Source organism: Xenopus laevis, chromosome 4L (genome assembly GCF_017654675.1).
Source record: "Xenopus laevis strain J_2021 chromosome 4L, Xenopus_laevis_v10.1, whole genome shotgun sequence".
Classification (NCBI taxonomy): Eukaryota; Metazoa; Chordata; class Amphibia; order Anura; family Pipidae; genus Xenopus; species Xenopus laevis.
In genome coordinates, this window is record NC_054377.1 from 50,910,556 (window position 1) to 50,926,104 (window position 15,549).

The 15,549-nt window shown below is 42.1% G+C and overlaps 1 protein-coding gene across 1 annotated transcript in view; it reads right to left on the reverse strand.

Moving 5' to 3' along the window:
- LOC108713505 (thymidine kinase 2, mitochondrial-like) overlaps window positions 1-15,145 on the reverse strand; it is a 45,294-nt gene extending 30,149 nt beyond the window's left edge. Inside the window, exon 1 of the mRNA XM_041591037.1 lies at window positions 15,104-15,145. Within this exon, the coding sequence (XP_041446971.1) occupies window positions 15,104-15,145 (42 nt within the window). The remainder of the gene's footprint in view (window positions 1-15,103) is intronic.
- Window positions 15,146-15,549: the final 404 nt, after the last annotated feature.

A 15,549-nucleotide genomic window follows, 5' to 3' on the forward strand; every position in this document is an offset into this window, starting at 1 on the left:
ACTTGACAAAGTTTCAAACACCCAATGCTCCCTCCTTACGTTTCATTATTTTTCCATTTTTTTCACCTACGCAATGGTCCCCCCCTTACGTCTTGACAAGTTTCAAACACCCAATGCTCCCTCCTTACGTGTCAATATTTTTCCATTTTTTTCACCTACGCAATGGTCCCCCCCTTACGTCTTGACAAGTTTCCAAACACCCAATGCTCCTCCTTACGTGTTAATATTTTTCGCATTTTTTCACCTGCGCAATGGGTCCCCCCCTACGTCTTGGACAAGTTTGAACACCAATGCTCCCTCCTTACGTGTCAAAAATTTTCCATTTTTTTTTCAACCTGCGAATGGTCCCCCCTTTTGACGTGAACAAGTTTTCAAACACCCATGCTCCTTCCTTAATGGTCAATATTTTTTCCATTTTTTCACCAGCGCAATGTCCCCGCTTACGTCTTGAAAGTTTCAAGCACCCAATGCTCCCTCCTTACGTGTCCATATTTTTCCATTTTTTTCACCCAGCCGAATGGTCCCCTTACGTCTTTGACAAAGTTTCAAACACCCAAATGATCCCTCCTTAACGTGTCAATATTTTTTCCATTTTTTCACCTACGCAATTGGTCCCGCCCTTACGTCTTGACAAGTTTCAAACACCGATGCGCTAAAGGCATGCTCCAATTCCTCCTCCTTAATGTTTCAATATTTTTCAATTTTTTTCACCTGCGCAATGGTCCCCCTTACGTCTTGACAAGTTTCAAACACCCAATGCTCCCTCCTTACGTGTCAATATTTTTCCATTTTTTTCACCTACGCAATGGTCCCCCCTTACGTCTTGACAAGTTTCAAACACCCAATGCTCCCTCCTTACGTGTCAATATTTTTCCATTTTTTTCACCTGCGCAATGGTCCCCCCTTACGTCTTGACAAGTTTCAAGCACCCAATGCTCCCTCCTTACGTGTTAAAATTTTTCCATTTTTTTCACCTGCGCAATGGTCCCCCCTTATCGTCTTGACAAGTTTCAAACACCCAATGTTCCTTCCTTAATGGTCAATATTTTTCCATTTTTTTCACCTACGCAATGGTCCCCCCTTACGTCTTGACAAGTTTCAAACACCCAATGCTCCCTCCTTACGTGTTAATATTTTTCTATTTTTTTCACCTGCGCAATGGTCCCCCCCTACGTCTTCACAAGTTTGAAACACCCAATGCTCCCTCCTTAATGGTCAATATTTTTCAATTTTTTTCACCTGCGCAATGGTCCCCCTTACGTCTTGACAAGTTTCAAACACCCAATGCTCCCTTCCTTAATGGTCAATATTTTTCCATTTTTTTCACCTACGCAATGGTCTCCCCTTACTTCTTGAAAGTTTCAAATCACCCAATACTCCCTCCTTAATGGTCAATATTTTTCAATTTTTTTTCACCTACGCAATGGTGCCCCTTACGTTTTGACAAGTTTCAAACACCCAATGCTCCCTCTTTACGTGTTAAATATTTTTCCTTTTTTTTCACCTGCGCAATGGTCCCCCCTACGACTTGACAAGTTTCAAACACCCAATGCTCCTTCCTTAATGGTCAATATTTTTCCATTTTTTTCACCTGCGCAATGGTCTCCCCTTACGTCTTGACAAGTTTCAAATACACCCCAATACTCCCTCCTTAATGGTCAATATTTTTCCATTTTTTTCACCTGCGCAATGGTCCCCCTTACGTCTTGACAAGTTTCAAAACACCCAATGCTCCTGCCTTACGTTATCAATATTTTTTCAATTTTTTTCACCTGCGCAATGGTCCCCCCTTACGTCTTGACAAGTTTCAAACACCCCAAATGCTCCCTCCTTACGTGGTCAATATTTTTCAATTTTTTCACCCTTGCGCAATGGTCCCCCCTTTACGTTTTGACTAATTTTCAAAGCACCGCAATGCTCCGCTCCTTAGGATGGTCATTATTTTCCATTTTTTTCACCTACGCAATGGTCCCCCCTTACGTCTTGACAAGTTTCAAACACCCAATGGCCTCGCCTAATACCGTGTCCAATATTTTTCATTTTTTCAACCTACGCAATGGTCCCCCTTACGTCTTGAAACAAGTTTCAAAACACCCAATGCTCCCATCCCTTACGTGGTTAAGTATTTTTTCCATTTTTTCACCTACCGGCAATGGTCCCCCCTTACGTCTTGACAATTTTCAAACACCCAATACTCCCTCCTTAATGGTCAATATTTTCCAGTTTTTTTTCACCTACGCAATGGTCCCCCCTTACGTCTTGACAAGTTTCAAACACCCAATGCTCCCTCCTTACGTGTCAATATTTTTCCATTTTTTTCACCTACGCAATGGTCCCCCCTTACGTCTTGACAAGTTTCAAACACCCAATGCTCCCTCCTTAATGGTCAATATTTTTCCATTTTTTTCACCTGCGCAATGGTCCCCCCTTACGTCTTGACAAGTTTTCAAACACCCAATGCTCCCTCCTTAATGGTCAATATTTTTCCATTTTTTCACCTACGCAATGGTCCCCCCTTACGTCTTGACAAGTTTCAAACACCCAATGCTCCCTCCTTAATGGTCAATATTTTTCCATTTTTTTCACCTACGCAATGGTCCCCCCTTACGTCTTGACAAGTTTCAAACACCCCAATGCTCCTCCTTAATGGTTAATATTTTTTCCATTTTTTTCACCTGCGCAATGGTCCCCCCTTACGTCTTGACAAGTTTCAAACACCCAATGCTCCTCCTTAATGGTCAATATTTTTCCAATTTTTTTCACCTACGCAATGGTCCCCCTTACGTCTTGACAAGTTTCAAACACCAATGCTCCCTAAATACGTGTTAATATTTTTCCATTTTTTCACCTATGCAATGGACCCCCTTACGTCTTGACAAGTTTCAAACACCCAATACTCCCTCCTTAATGGTCAATATTTTTCCATTTTTTCACCTACGCAATGGTCCCCCCTTACGTCTTGACAAGTTTCAAACACCCAATACTCCCTCCTTAATGGTCAATATTTTTCCTTTTTTTTCACCTGCGCAATGCTTGTCACGTAAGGTCTTGACAAGTTTCAAACACCCAATACTCCCTCCTTAATGGTCAATATTTTTCAATTTTTTTCACCTACGCAATGGTCCCCCCTTACGTCTTGACAAGTTTCAAACACCCAATACTCCCTCTTTAATGGTCAATATTTTTCCATTTTTTTCACCTACGCAATGGTCCCCCCTTACGTCTTGACAAGTTTCAAACACCCAATGCTCCCTCCTTACGTGTCAAATTTTTTCAATTTTTTTCACCTGCGCAATGGTCCCCCCTTACGTCTTGACAAGTTTCAAACACCCAATGCTCCTTCCTTAATGCTCCCTCCTTAATGGTCAATATTTTCCATTTTTTCACCTGGCAATGGTCCCCCTTTACGTCCTTGGACAAGTTTCAACACCCCAATGCTCCTTCCATTAATGGTCAATATTTTTTCCATTTTTTTCACCAGCGCAATGGTCCCCCCTTACAGGTCTCTGACAAGTTTCAAGCACCCAATGCTCCCTCCTTACGTTGTTAATATTTTTCCAATTTTTTTCACCTACGCATGGATCCCCCCTTACATCTTGACAAGTTTGAAACACCCAATGCTCCCCATCTTACGTGTTAATATTTTCCAATTTTTTTTCACCTGCGCAATGGTACCCCCTTATCGTCTGACAAGTTTCAAACACCCAATGACTCCCTCCTACGTGGTCAAAATTTCCATTTCCCTGCGCAATGCGTCCCCCCCTTACGTCTTGACAAGTTCAAACACCCAATGCTCCCTCCTTAATGCTCCCTAAATACGTGTTAATATTTTTCCATTTTTTCACCTACGCAATGGTCCCCCCTTACGTCTTGACAAGTTTCAAACACCCAATACTCCCTCCTTAATGGTCAATTTTTTCCATTTTTTTCACCTGCGCAATGGTCCCCCCTTACGTCTTGACAAGTTTCAAACACCCAATACTCCCTCCTTAATTGTCAATATTTTTCCATTTTTTTCACCTATGGAATGGTCCCCCCTTACGTCTTGACAAGTTTCAAACACCCAATACTCCCTCCTTAATGGTCAATATTTTCCATTTTTTTCACCTGCGCAATGGTCCCCCCTTACGTCTTTACAAGTTCAAACACCCAATGCTCCCTCCTTACGTGTTAATATTTTTCCATTTTTTTCACCTGCGCAATGGTCCCCCCTTACGTATTGACAAGTTTCAAACACCCAATACTCCCTCCTTAATGGTCAATATTTTCCATTTTTTTCACCTGCGCAATGGTCCCCCCTTACGTCTTTACAAGATTCAAACACCCAATGCTCCCTCCTTACGTGTTAATATTTTTCCATTTTTTTCACCTGCGCAATGGTCCCCCCTTACGTATTGACAAGTTTCAATGTCTTGACCAAGCTTTCAACACTCTCAATGCTCCTCCTTACTGTTTTATATTTTCTCCATTTTTTTCAGCCTTCACCTTACGTCTTGATAATTTCAAACACCCAATGGCCTCCTCTTTATGTGTTTTAGTTTTTCCATTTTTTTTCACCTGCGCATGGTTCCCCTTACGCTTGGAGCAAGTTTCAAACACCCCAATGCTCTCTTCTTAATGGTCAAATATTTTTACAAATTTTTTTCACAATCTGCGGCAATGGTCCCCATTATCGTCTTGGACAAGTTTCAAACACCCAATATCCCTCTTAATGGGTTCAATATTTTTTCAATTTTTCACACTGCGCAATGGTCCCCTTACCGTCGTTGACAAGTTCAAACACCCAATGCTCCCTCCTTACGTGTTAAGTCATTTTTTTCCTTTTTTTTCACCTGCGCAATGGTCCCCTCTTTCGTGCTTGACTAAGTTCAAAGTTTCAAAACGCCAATACTCCCGTCTTAATGGTCAATATTTTTTTCCATTTTTAACCTATCGCAATGGTCCCCCGTTACGTCTTGACAAGTTTCAAACACCCAATACTCCCTCTTTAATGGTGCAAGTATTTTTTCTCATTTTTTCACTCTACGCAATGGTCCCCCCTTATCGTCTTGACAAGTTTCAACACCATGCTCCTGCATACAGTGTCAATTTTTCAATTTTTTTTCACTCTGCGCAAGTGGTCCTCCTTACATCGTTGACAAGTTTCAAACACCAATCCCCTCTTTAATGGTCAATTTATTTTTTCCATTTTTTTTCACCTAGCAATGGTCCCCCTTACGTCATGACAGGTTTCAAACACCCATATGCTTCCTCTTGACGTGTCAATATTTTGTCAATTTTTTTCACCTGCGCAATGGTCCCCCCTTAGCGTCTTGAAAGTTTGTCAAACACCGCAATATCTCCCTCCTGTAAGTGGTCAATATTTTTGCATTCTTTTCACTTGTGGCAATGGTCCCCCTTACGTCTTGACAAAGTTTGAAACCACCAATGCTCCCTCCTTTACGTTTAATATTTTTGCCAATTTTTTTTTCACCTGCACGATGTCCCCCTTACGTCTTGACAAGTTTTCAAACACCCAATAGCTCCTCTCTTAATGGTCAATATTGTTCCATTTTTTTCACCTGCGCGAGATGGTCCCCTTACGTCTTGACTAATTGTTCTAATACACCCAATACTCCATCCGTTAATGGTCCAATATTTTTCCGAATTTTTTTCACAGCGCAATGGTCCCCCCGCTTACGTCTTTGATCAAGTTTCAAACAGTCAAGGCTCCTAATACGTGTTATATTTTTGCCATTTTGTTCACGAGCTCGCAATGGTCCCTCCTTACGTCTTGACAAGTTTCAAACACCCAATACTGCCCTCTTAATGGTCAATATTTTTCATTTTTTTCAACCTGCGCAAGTGGTCCCCCTTACGTCTTTACAAGATTCAAACACCAATGCTCCCTCCTACGTGTTATATTTTTCCATTTTTTTTCACCTGCGCAAATGGTCCCCCTTACGGTATTGACAAGTTTTCAAACACCAATACCCCCTCCTTAATGGTCAATATTTTTCCATGTATTTTTACGCGTGGCGCAATGGTCCCCCCTTAACGTCTTGACAAGTTTAAACACCTCAATGCTCCTCCTGAATGGCATATTTTTCCATTTTTTTTCACGCTACTATGGTCCCTTACGTCTGACAAGTTCAATGACACCCAATCTCCCTCCTTAAATGGTCAATGATTTTCCATTTTTCACCTACGCATGGTCCCCCCTTCGTCTTACCAAGTTTTCAGAACAGCTCCAATGCTCCCTCCTTACGTGGTCCAATATTTTTTTGTAATTTTTTTAACGGACTACGCAATGGGTCCCCCTTACGTCTATGACAGTTCTAAACACCAATGCTCCCTCTCTTACGTGTTATGATTTTTCCATTTTTTTCACCTTACGGCAAAGTGGTCCCCCCTTACGTCTTGACAAGTTTCAAACACCCAATCTCCTCCTTAATGGTCAATATTTTTCCAGTTTTCTTCACCTAGCGCAATGGTCCCCCCTTACGTCTTGACAGTTTTTCAAACACCCAATGCTCCTCCTTAGTGTAATATTTTTCAATTTTTTTTTCACACTGCGCAAGTGGTCCCGCTTACGTCTTGAACTAAGTTTCAAAACACCCAATGCTCCTTCCGATATATGGTCAATATTTTTCCAATTTTTTACCTGCGCAATGGTCCTCCCCCTTACGTCTTGACAGTTTCAAACACACAATGCCCCTCCTTACGTGTCAATATTTTTCAATTTTTTTCACGCTGCGCAATGGTCCCCCTTTACGTTTTGACAAGTTTCAAACACTCAATGCTCCTCTTACGTGTTAATAGTTTTTTCCCATTTTTTTTCACGCGTGCCGCAATGGTCCCCTTACGTCCTTGACAAGTTTCAAAGCACCCAATACTCCCTCCTTAATGGTGCAATTTTTCCATTTTGTCACCTGCGCAATGGTCCCCTTAACGTCTTTGAACAATTTTTTCAATAAACCAATACCCCTTCATTAAGTCAATATTTTTTTCCTTTTTTTTTCACCTACGCAATGGTCCCACCCATTACGTCTTGACAAGTTTTCAAACACTCATGGCTGCCCTAAATACGTGTTAAATATTTTCCATTTTGTTCACGCTATGCAATGGACCGCCTTACTCGTCTTGACAATTAAAGCACCCAATACTCCTCCTTAATGGTCAAATATTTTTTCCATTTTGTTCAGCCTACGTATGGGTCCCCCTCTTACGTCTTGCAAGTGTTCAGAACAGCCAACTGCTCCCTCCTTACGTGTTAATATTTTCCATTTTTTCACCTACGCAATGGTCCCCCCTTACGTCTTGACAAGTTCAACACGCCAATACTCCCTCCTGTAATGGTCAATATTTTTGCCAGTTTTTTCACCTACTGCAATGGTCCCCCCTTACGTCTTGACAAGTTTCAAACACGCCAATGCTCCTCCTTACGTGGTTCAATATTTTTCAATTTTTTTCACCTCGCAAGTGGTCCCCCTTAACGTCTGACAGTTTCAAAACCGCAATGCTCCTCCTAATGGTCAATATTTTTCCATTGTTTTTTTCACTGCAGCAATGGGTCCCCTTAGTCTTGACAAGTTTTCAAACACTCCAATGCTCCTCCTTACGTGTCATGATTATTTTTTCAATTTTTTTTCAACCTGGCAATGGTCCCCCTTTACGTTTTGACAATTTCAAAAACACCAATGCTCCCTCCTTACGTGTATATATTTTTCAATTTTTTTTTCAATGCGCAAAATGGTCCCCTTTCACGTCTTGAAAAGTTTCAACACCCGAAATACTCCCTCCTTTAATGTAATATTTTTTCATTTTTCTTCACCTGCGCATGGGTCCCCCTTAAGCGTGCTTGACAATTTTCAAAAACCAAAATCTCCCTAATTATGGGGTCAATATTTTCCTTTTTTTTTTCAACCTACGCAACGGTCACCTTGACGTCTTGACAGGTTTCAAACCCTCGAATGCTGCCCTAAAATACGTGTTAAATATTTTTTTCCATTTTGTTCACCTATGCATGGACCCCCTTACGTCTTGACAAGTTTTCATCAAACACCCATCTCCCTCCTTAATGGTCAATATATTTTTTTTCCATTTTGTTCACCTACGCTAATGGTCCTACCCTTACGTCTTTGACCAAGTTTCAAACACCCAATACTCCTCTTTAAGGTCAATGATTTTCCTTTTTTTCACCTGCCGCAATGTTTGAACTTGTCAAGACGTAGGTCTTGACAAGTTTGCAAACACCAATATCTCCCTCCATAATGGTCCAATATTTTTCAATTTTTTTTCACACAAGATCACTGTCCCCGCTTACGTCTTGACAAGTTCAAACCCCATACTCCTCTTTAATGGTCATATATGTTTTCAATTTTTTTTTACCTACGAATGGTCCCGCCCTTTACGTCTTGACAAAGTTTCAAACATCACCAAAATAAACTTCCCTCCTTAATGGTCAACTATTTTTTCAGTCTTTTTCACCTGCATCAAGGTCTCCCCCTTACTCTGAAAGTTTGCAAACACCCCAATTACTCCCCTCCTTATGGTCAATATTTTTCGATTTTTTTTCACCTGCGCAATGGTCCCCGCCTCTACGTCTGACAAGTTTCAAACACGCAATTGTCCCTCCTGTAGTGTTAGTATATTTTTCCATTTTTTTCACTGCCAATGGTCCCCCCTTACGTCTGACAAGTTTCAAAGCACTGATCCAATACTCTCCTTATGGGTCAATATTTTTCAATTTTTTTTCACCTGCGGATGGTCCCCCCTTACGTCTTGACAATTTTCAAACACCCAGTACTCCCGTCCTTAATGGTCAATATTTTTCCTTTTTGTTTCACATCTACAGGGCAATGGTCCCCCTTCGTCTTGACAAGTTTCAAACACTCAATCTCCCCAAATATCGTGATAATATTTTTTGCCATTTGTTCACCTAGCAATGGTCCCTTACGTCTTGACATAGTTTCATAACACCAAGTACTTCCTCCTAATGTCAAGTATTGTTTCCATTTTTTCAATATAATACCTGCCAATGGTCCCCCTTACGTCTTGACACAAGTTCAAACACCCAATACTCCTCCTTATTGTCATATTTTCTATTTTTTTCACGCTATGCAAATGGTCCCCCTTACGTCTTGACAAGTTCAAACACCGCAATATCCCGTCGCTTAATGGTCAATATTTCTCCATTGTTTTTTAACCTGCGCATGGTCCCCTTACGCTTTACAAGATCAAAACAACCCATGCTCCCTCCTTACGTGTTAATTATTTTTCCATTTTTTTCAACCTGCGCAATTGGTCTCCCCTTAAAGTATTGAACAAGTTTAAAAACACACCGCGCAATACCCCCTCCTTAATGGTCAAATTTTTCACATTTTTTTCACCTGCGCAATGGTCCCCCCCATTACGTCTTTTACAAGTATTCAAACACCCAATTGCCTCCTCCTTACGTGTTAATATTTTTTTTCCATTTTTTTCACTGCGCTAGATGGTCCCCTTACGTTATTGACAGAGTCTTACGTCTTGACAAGTTTCAAACACCCAATGCTCCCTCCTTACGTGTCAATATTTTTCCATTTATTTCACCAGCGCAATGGTCCCCCCTTACGTCTTGACAAGTTTCAAACACCCAATGCTCCCTCCTTACGTGTCAATTTTTCCATTTTTTTCACCTGCGCAATGGTCCCCCTTACGTCTTGACAAGTTTCAAACACCCAATGCTCCCTCCTTAATGGTCAATATTTTTCCATTTTTTTAACCTACGCAATGGTCCCCCCTTACGTCTTGACAAGTTTCAAACACCATGCTCCCTCCTTAATGGTCAATATTTCCATTTCTTCACCTGCGCAATGGTCCCCCTTACGTCTTGACAAGTTTCAAACACCCAATGCTCCCTCCTTAATGGTCAATATTTTTCCATTTTCTTCAACCTGCGCATGGTCCCCCCTTACGTCTTGACAAGTTTCAAACACCCAATGCTCCCTCCTTACGTGTCAATTTTTCCATTTTTTTCACCTGCGCAATGGTCCCCCTTACGTCTTGAGAAATTTCAAACACCCAATGCTCCCTCCTTAGTGGTCATTATTTTTTCACCTACGCAATGGTCCCCCCTTACGTCTTGACAAGTTTCAAACACCCAATGCTCCCTCCTTAATGGTCAATATTTTTCCATTTTTCTCACCTACGCAATGGTCCCCCCTTACGTCTTGACAAGTTTCAAACACCAAATGCTCCCTCCTTAATGGTCAATATTTTTCCATTTTTTTCACCTGCGCAATGGTCCCCCCTTACGTCTTGACAGGTTTCAAATACCCAATGCGCACCCCTCACGTGTCAATATTTTTCCATTTTTTTCACCTACGCAATGGTCCCCCTTACGTCTTGACAAGTTTCAAACACCAAATGCTCCCTCCTTACGTGTAAGAATTTTTCCATTTTTTTCACCTGCGCAATGGTCCCCCCTTACGTCTTGACAAGTTTTCAAACACCCAATGCTCCTTCCTTAATGGTCAATATTTTTCCATTTTTTTCACCTACGCAATGGTCCCCCCTTACGTCTCGACAAGTTTCAAACACCCAATGCTCCCTCCTTAATGGTCAATATTTTTCCATTTTTTTCACCTACGCAATGGTCCCCCCTTACGTCTTGACAAGTTTCAAACACCCAATGCTCCTTCCTTAATGGTCAATATTTTTCCATTTTTTTCACCTACACAATGGTCCCCCCTTACGTCTTGACAAGTTTCAAACACCCAATGCTCCCTCTTACGTGTTAATATTTTTCCATTTTTTCACCTACACAATGGTCCCCCTTACGTCTTGACAAGTTTCAAACACCAAATGCTCCCTCCTTAATGGTCAATATTTTCCAAATTTTTTTTCACCTGCGCAATGGTCCCCCCTTACGTTTTGACAAGTTTCAAACACCCAAATGCTCCTTCCTTAATGGTCAATATTTTTTCCATTTTTTTAACCTACGCAATGGTCCCCCCTTACGTTCTGACAAGTTTCAAACACCCAATGCTCCCTCCTTACGTGTTAATATTTTTCCATTTTTTCACCTCCGCAATGGTCCCCCCTTACGTCTTGACAAGTTTCAAACATCCAATGCTCCCTCCTTAATGTTCAATATTTTTCCATTTTTTTCACCTGTGCAATGGTCCCCCTTTACGCAGGGCCGCCATTAGATATCACGGGGCCCCGTACAACGATATTTTCTGGGCCCCGCCCAAGCCCCACCCCAGATCCTGCTCACTCCACACCATAGTTAAAAGACCACACAGACATCAGCGCTAAAAAGGTAACCCCCCCACACACACAAGTTATGAAAAGCTATTGATGGTCAGGGCCCCCTTATAAGTTAAAAAAAACTGTGGTACCAGGGCCCCCATAAAAGTTTTTTTAAAAAACAATTGGTAGTCAGGGCCCCCCTACAAGTTAATACAAACAATTGGTGACCAGGGCCCCCTATAAAATTGGCCCCCTATAAAAAAAAAAACATTGGGCCCCCTATAAAAAAAAAAACATTGGGCCCCCCTTACAAGTAAAAAAAAAATTGGTGCCCCAGAGAATATTTAAAAAAAAAACATTTGCGCCAGGGCCCCCCCATAAAATATTTTTTAAAAAAACATTGGGCCACCCTTACAAGTTAAGAAAAAGTTGGGGCCCCAGAGAATATTTTTTAAAAAGACGTTGGTGGCAGGGGCCTGTAGAGTATTTAAATAATAAATTGGTGGCCAGGGGATTAAAAAAAAAAAATGGTGTTCAGTAGAATTGAACTTCAGGACTTCAACTTCACCTCCTTTCGTGACTTTGGGTCTTTCCACCGCTTCAGGACTTCAATTTCGGGCTGTTTTCGTGACTTCGAGTCTTTTCACCTCTTCAGGACTTCCGGTCCTTTCGCCACTTTCAGGACTTTTTGCTGCTAATCCCTAATTTAACAGTTATATTCAATTCCAGTGGTAAAAATAATTGAAGAGCATTACTGAGCAGTGGGATTCTAAGCAGTGACACTATTATACTCGGTGCCTGTGTTGGGATATCATTTATAAAACACACAAACACTGTTAGTTACAATTACAGGATGTTGTTGAACTGGACACTGCTACTCAGGACTATTAGTTGATAGCAGGTCTGCTCTGACAAGTAAAGCATCGCCAAAAGAGGGGAAATACAGTTTTAGATGTGTCACTCTCCACTTCAAAGAACCAGATTTACTAGGGGATTACTGGCGACAATCAGTGCGACACTTGCAACAGTAACAAAGTCGCTGCTATTGTGTCTGTGCGATCCATCGGGGGAGCCCAGCCTGTGAGCCCAGGGAGTCCTGTCAGGACATTAGTTCAACTGGTGGCTTTAGAAACTGGTGCCCCAAAGCGCAGACGTGACAGTGGACTCAGCCGCTACCTGTCATTGTACCAGGGAGGCGTATCCCCGCGGCCAGTGCCCCGCCCCACTCAGACGAGGTGTTGAATCGGCCAGCGAGTTGTGGTGGAGGCAATGGAGCTTTCTGATTGGCTGCGTGAATTAACACACGCTTCTGCTTGTACCTATAGGAATCCTTGCGTGCCGGACTTCAACTTCAGCAGCGAGTCCTCAACCCAGACCCACGGGAATCAGCACAATCACCCAGGTGGCAGACACCATGGAGACAGTACTGGAGCAGTTGTCAAGGGGGGCCCGGCTATTTCAAAAAGTGCAGCACAGCCGGGCCCCCCTTCAGGCCCGGGCCCGGTACAGTAGTACCCCCTGTGCCCCCCTGATGGCGGCCCTGCCCTTACGTCTTGACAAGTTTCAAACACCCAATGCTCCCTCCTTACGTGTCAATATTTTTCAATTTTTTTACCAGCGCAATGGTCCCCCCTTACGTCTTGACAAGTTTCAAACACCCAATGCTCCCTCCTTACGTGCCAATTTTTCCATTTTTTTCACCTGCGCAATGGTCCCCCTTACGTCTTGACAAGTTTCAAACACCCAATGCTCCCTCCTTAATGGTCAATATTTTTCCATTTTTTTAACCTACGCAATGGTCCCCCCTTACGTCTTGACAAGTTTCAAACACCCAATGCTCCCTCCTTAATGGTCAATATTTTTCCATTTTCTTCACCTGCGCAATGGTCCCCCCTTACGTCTTGACAAGTTTCAAACACCCAATGCTCCCTCCTTACGTGTCAATATTTTTCCATTTATTTCACCAGCGCAATGGTCCCCCCTTACGTCTTGACAAGTTTCAAACACCCAATGCTCCCTCCTTACGTGTCAATTTTTCCATTTTTTTCACCTGCGCAATGGTCCCCCTTACGTCTTGAGAAATTTCAAACACCCAATGCTCCCTCCTTAGTGGTCATTATTTTTTCCATTTTTTTTCACCTACGCAATGGTCCCCCCTTACGTCTTGACAAGTTTCAAACACCCAATGCTCCCTCCTTACGTGTCAAAATTTTTCCATTTTTTCACCTGCGCAATGGTCCCCCCTTACGTCTTGACAAGTTTCAAAAACCCAATGCTCCTTCCTTAATGGTCAATATTTTTCCATTTTCTTCACCTACGCAATGGTCCCCCCTTACGTCTTGACAAGTTTCAAACACCCAATGCTCCCTCCTTACGTGTCAAAATGTTTCCATTTTTTTCACCTGCGCAATGGTCCCCCCTTACGTCTTGAGAAATTTCAAACACCCAATGCTCCCTCCTTAGTGGTCATTATTTTTCCATTTTTTTCACCTACGCAATGGTCCCCCCTTACGTCTTGACAAGTTTCAAACACCCAATACTCCCTCCTTAATGCTCAATATTTTTCCATTTTTTTTCCCCTGCGCAATGGTCCCCCTTACGTCTTGACAAGTTTCAAACACCCAATGCTCCCTCCTTAATGGTCAATATTTTTCCATTTTTTTAACCTACGCAATGGTCCCCCCTTACGTCTTGACAAGTTTCAAACACCCAATGCTCCCTCCTTAATGGTCAATATTTTTCCATTTTCTTCACCTGCGCAATGGTCCCCCCTTACGTCTTGACAAGTTTCAAACACCCAATGCTCCCTCCTTAATGGTCAATATTTTTCCATTTTCTTCACCTGCGCAATGGTCCCCCCTTACGTCTTGACAAGTTTCAAACACCCAATGCTCCCTCCTTACGTGTCAATTTTTCCATTTTTTTCACCTGCGCAATGGTCCCCCTTACGTCTTGAGAAATTTCAAACACCCAATGCTCCCTCCTTAGTGGTCATTATTTTTCCATTTTTTTCACCTACGCAATGGTCCCCCCTTACGTCTTGACAAGTTTCAAACACCTAATGCTCGCTCCTTACGTGTCAAAATTTTTCCATTTTTTTCACCTGCGCAATGGTCCCCCCTTACGTCTTGACAAGTTTCAAAAACCCAATGCTCCTTCCTTAATGTCAATATTTTTTTCACCTACGCAATGGTCCCCCCTTACGTCTTGACAATTTTAAAACACCCAATGCTCCCTCCTTAATGGTCAATATTTTTCCATTTTCTTCACCTACGCAATGGTCCCCCCTTACGTCTTGACAAGTTTCAAACACCCAATGCTCCCTCCTTACGTGTCAAAATTTTTCCATTTTTTTCACCTGCGCAATGGTCCCCCCTTACGTCTTGAGAAATTTCAAACACCCAATGCTCCCTCCTTAGTGGTCATTATTTTTCCATTTTTTTCACCTACGCAATGGTCCCCCCTTACGTCTTGACAAGTTTCAAACACCCAATACTCCCTCCTTAATGCTCAATATTTTTCCATTTTTTTTCCCCTGCGCAATGGTCCCCCTTACGTCTTGACAAGTTTCAAACACCCAATGCTCCCTCCTTAATGGTCAATATTTTCCAATTTTTTTTCACCTACGCAATGGTCCCCCCTTACGTCTTGACAAGTTTCAAACACCAAATGCTCCCTCCTTAATGGTCAATATTTTTCCATTTTTTTCACCTACGCAATGGTCCCCCCTTACGTCTTGACAAGTTTCAAACACCCAATGCTCCCTCCTTACGTGTTAATTAAGTAGTTAAGAATGAAGGAAAATCTGATGTTCGCTTCTGCACAACATATAATCGTGATTCTTATTACATTCAAGGCAGTATCAAAAAACATTGGGGTATCTTACTTCAAGATCCAATTTTAGGTAAGCTCTTGGGAAGCACACCATCTTTTGTTTATAGGAAAGGAAAAAATGTAGCAGCACACATATCTAAAAGTTTGTATACCACCAAAGCGCAGATTGAGGAGAGTGCTTGGTTGAAGTATAAAGGCTCCTATAGATGTGGACGCACCAGGTGTAAAACAAGTATCCAAAACGTTTCACAGCACTGTAACTGGCGCAGGGTTTAAAATTAAACAATATTTTAACTGCGCATCAAAAGGGGTTATATATATGGCAACCTGTAGCTGTGGATCCCAATATGTAGGGAAGACTACCAGGACAGCCAGTACTCGGGTGTCAGAACATATGTCAGCTGTGGAACGCTTGGATACTAAATCAGCTATAGCAAAGCATTTGATTGATAAGCATCAGGGCGCATCATGTGTAAGTTTCCAAATTATAGATAGACC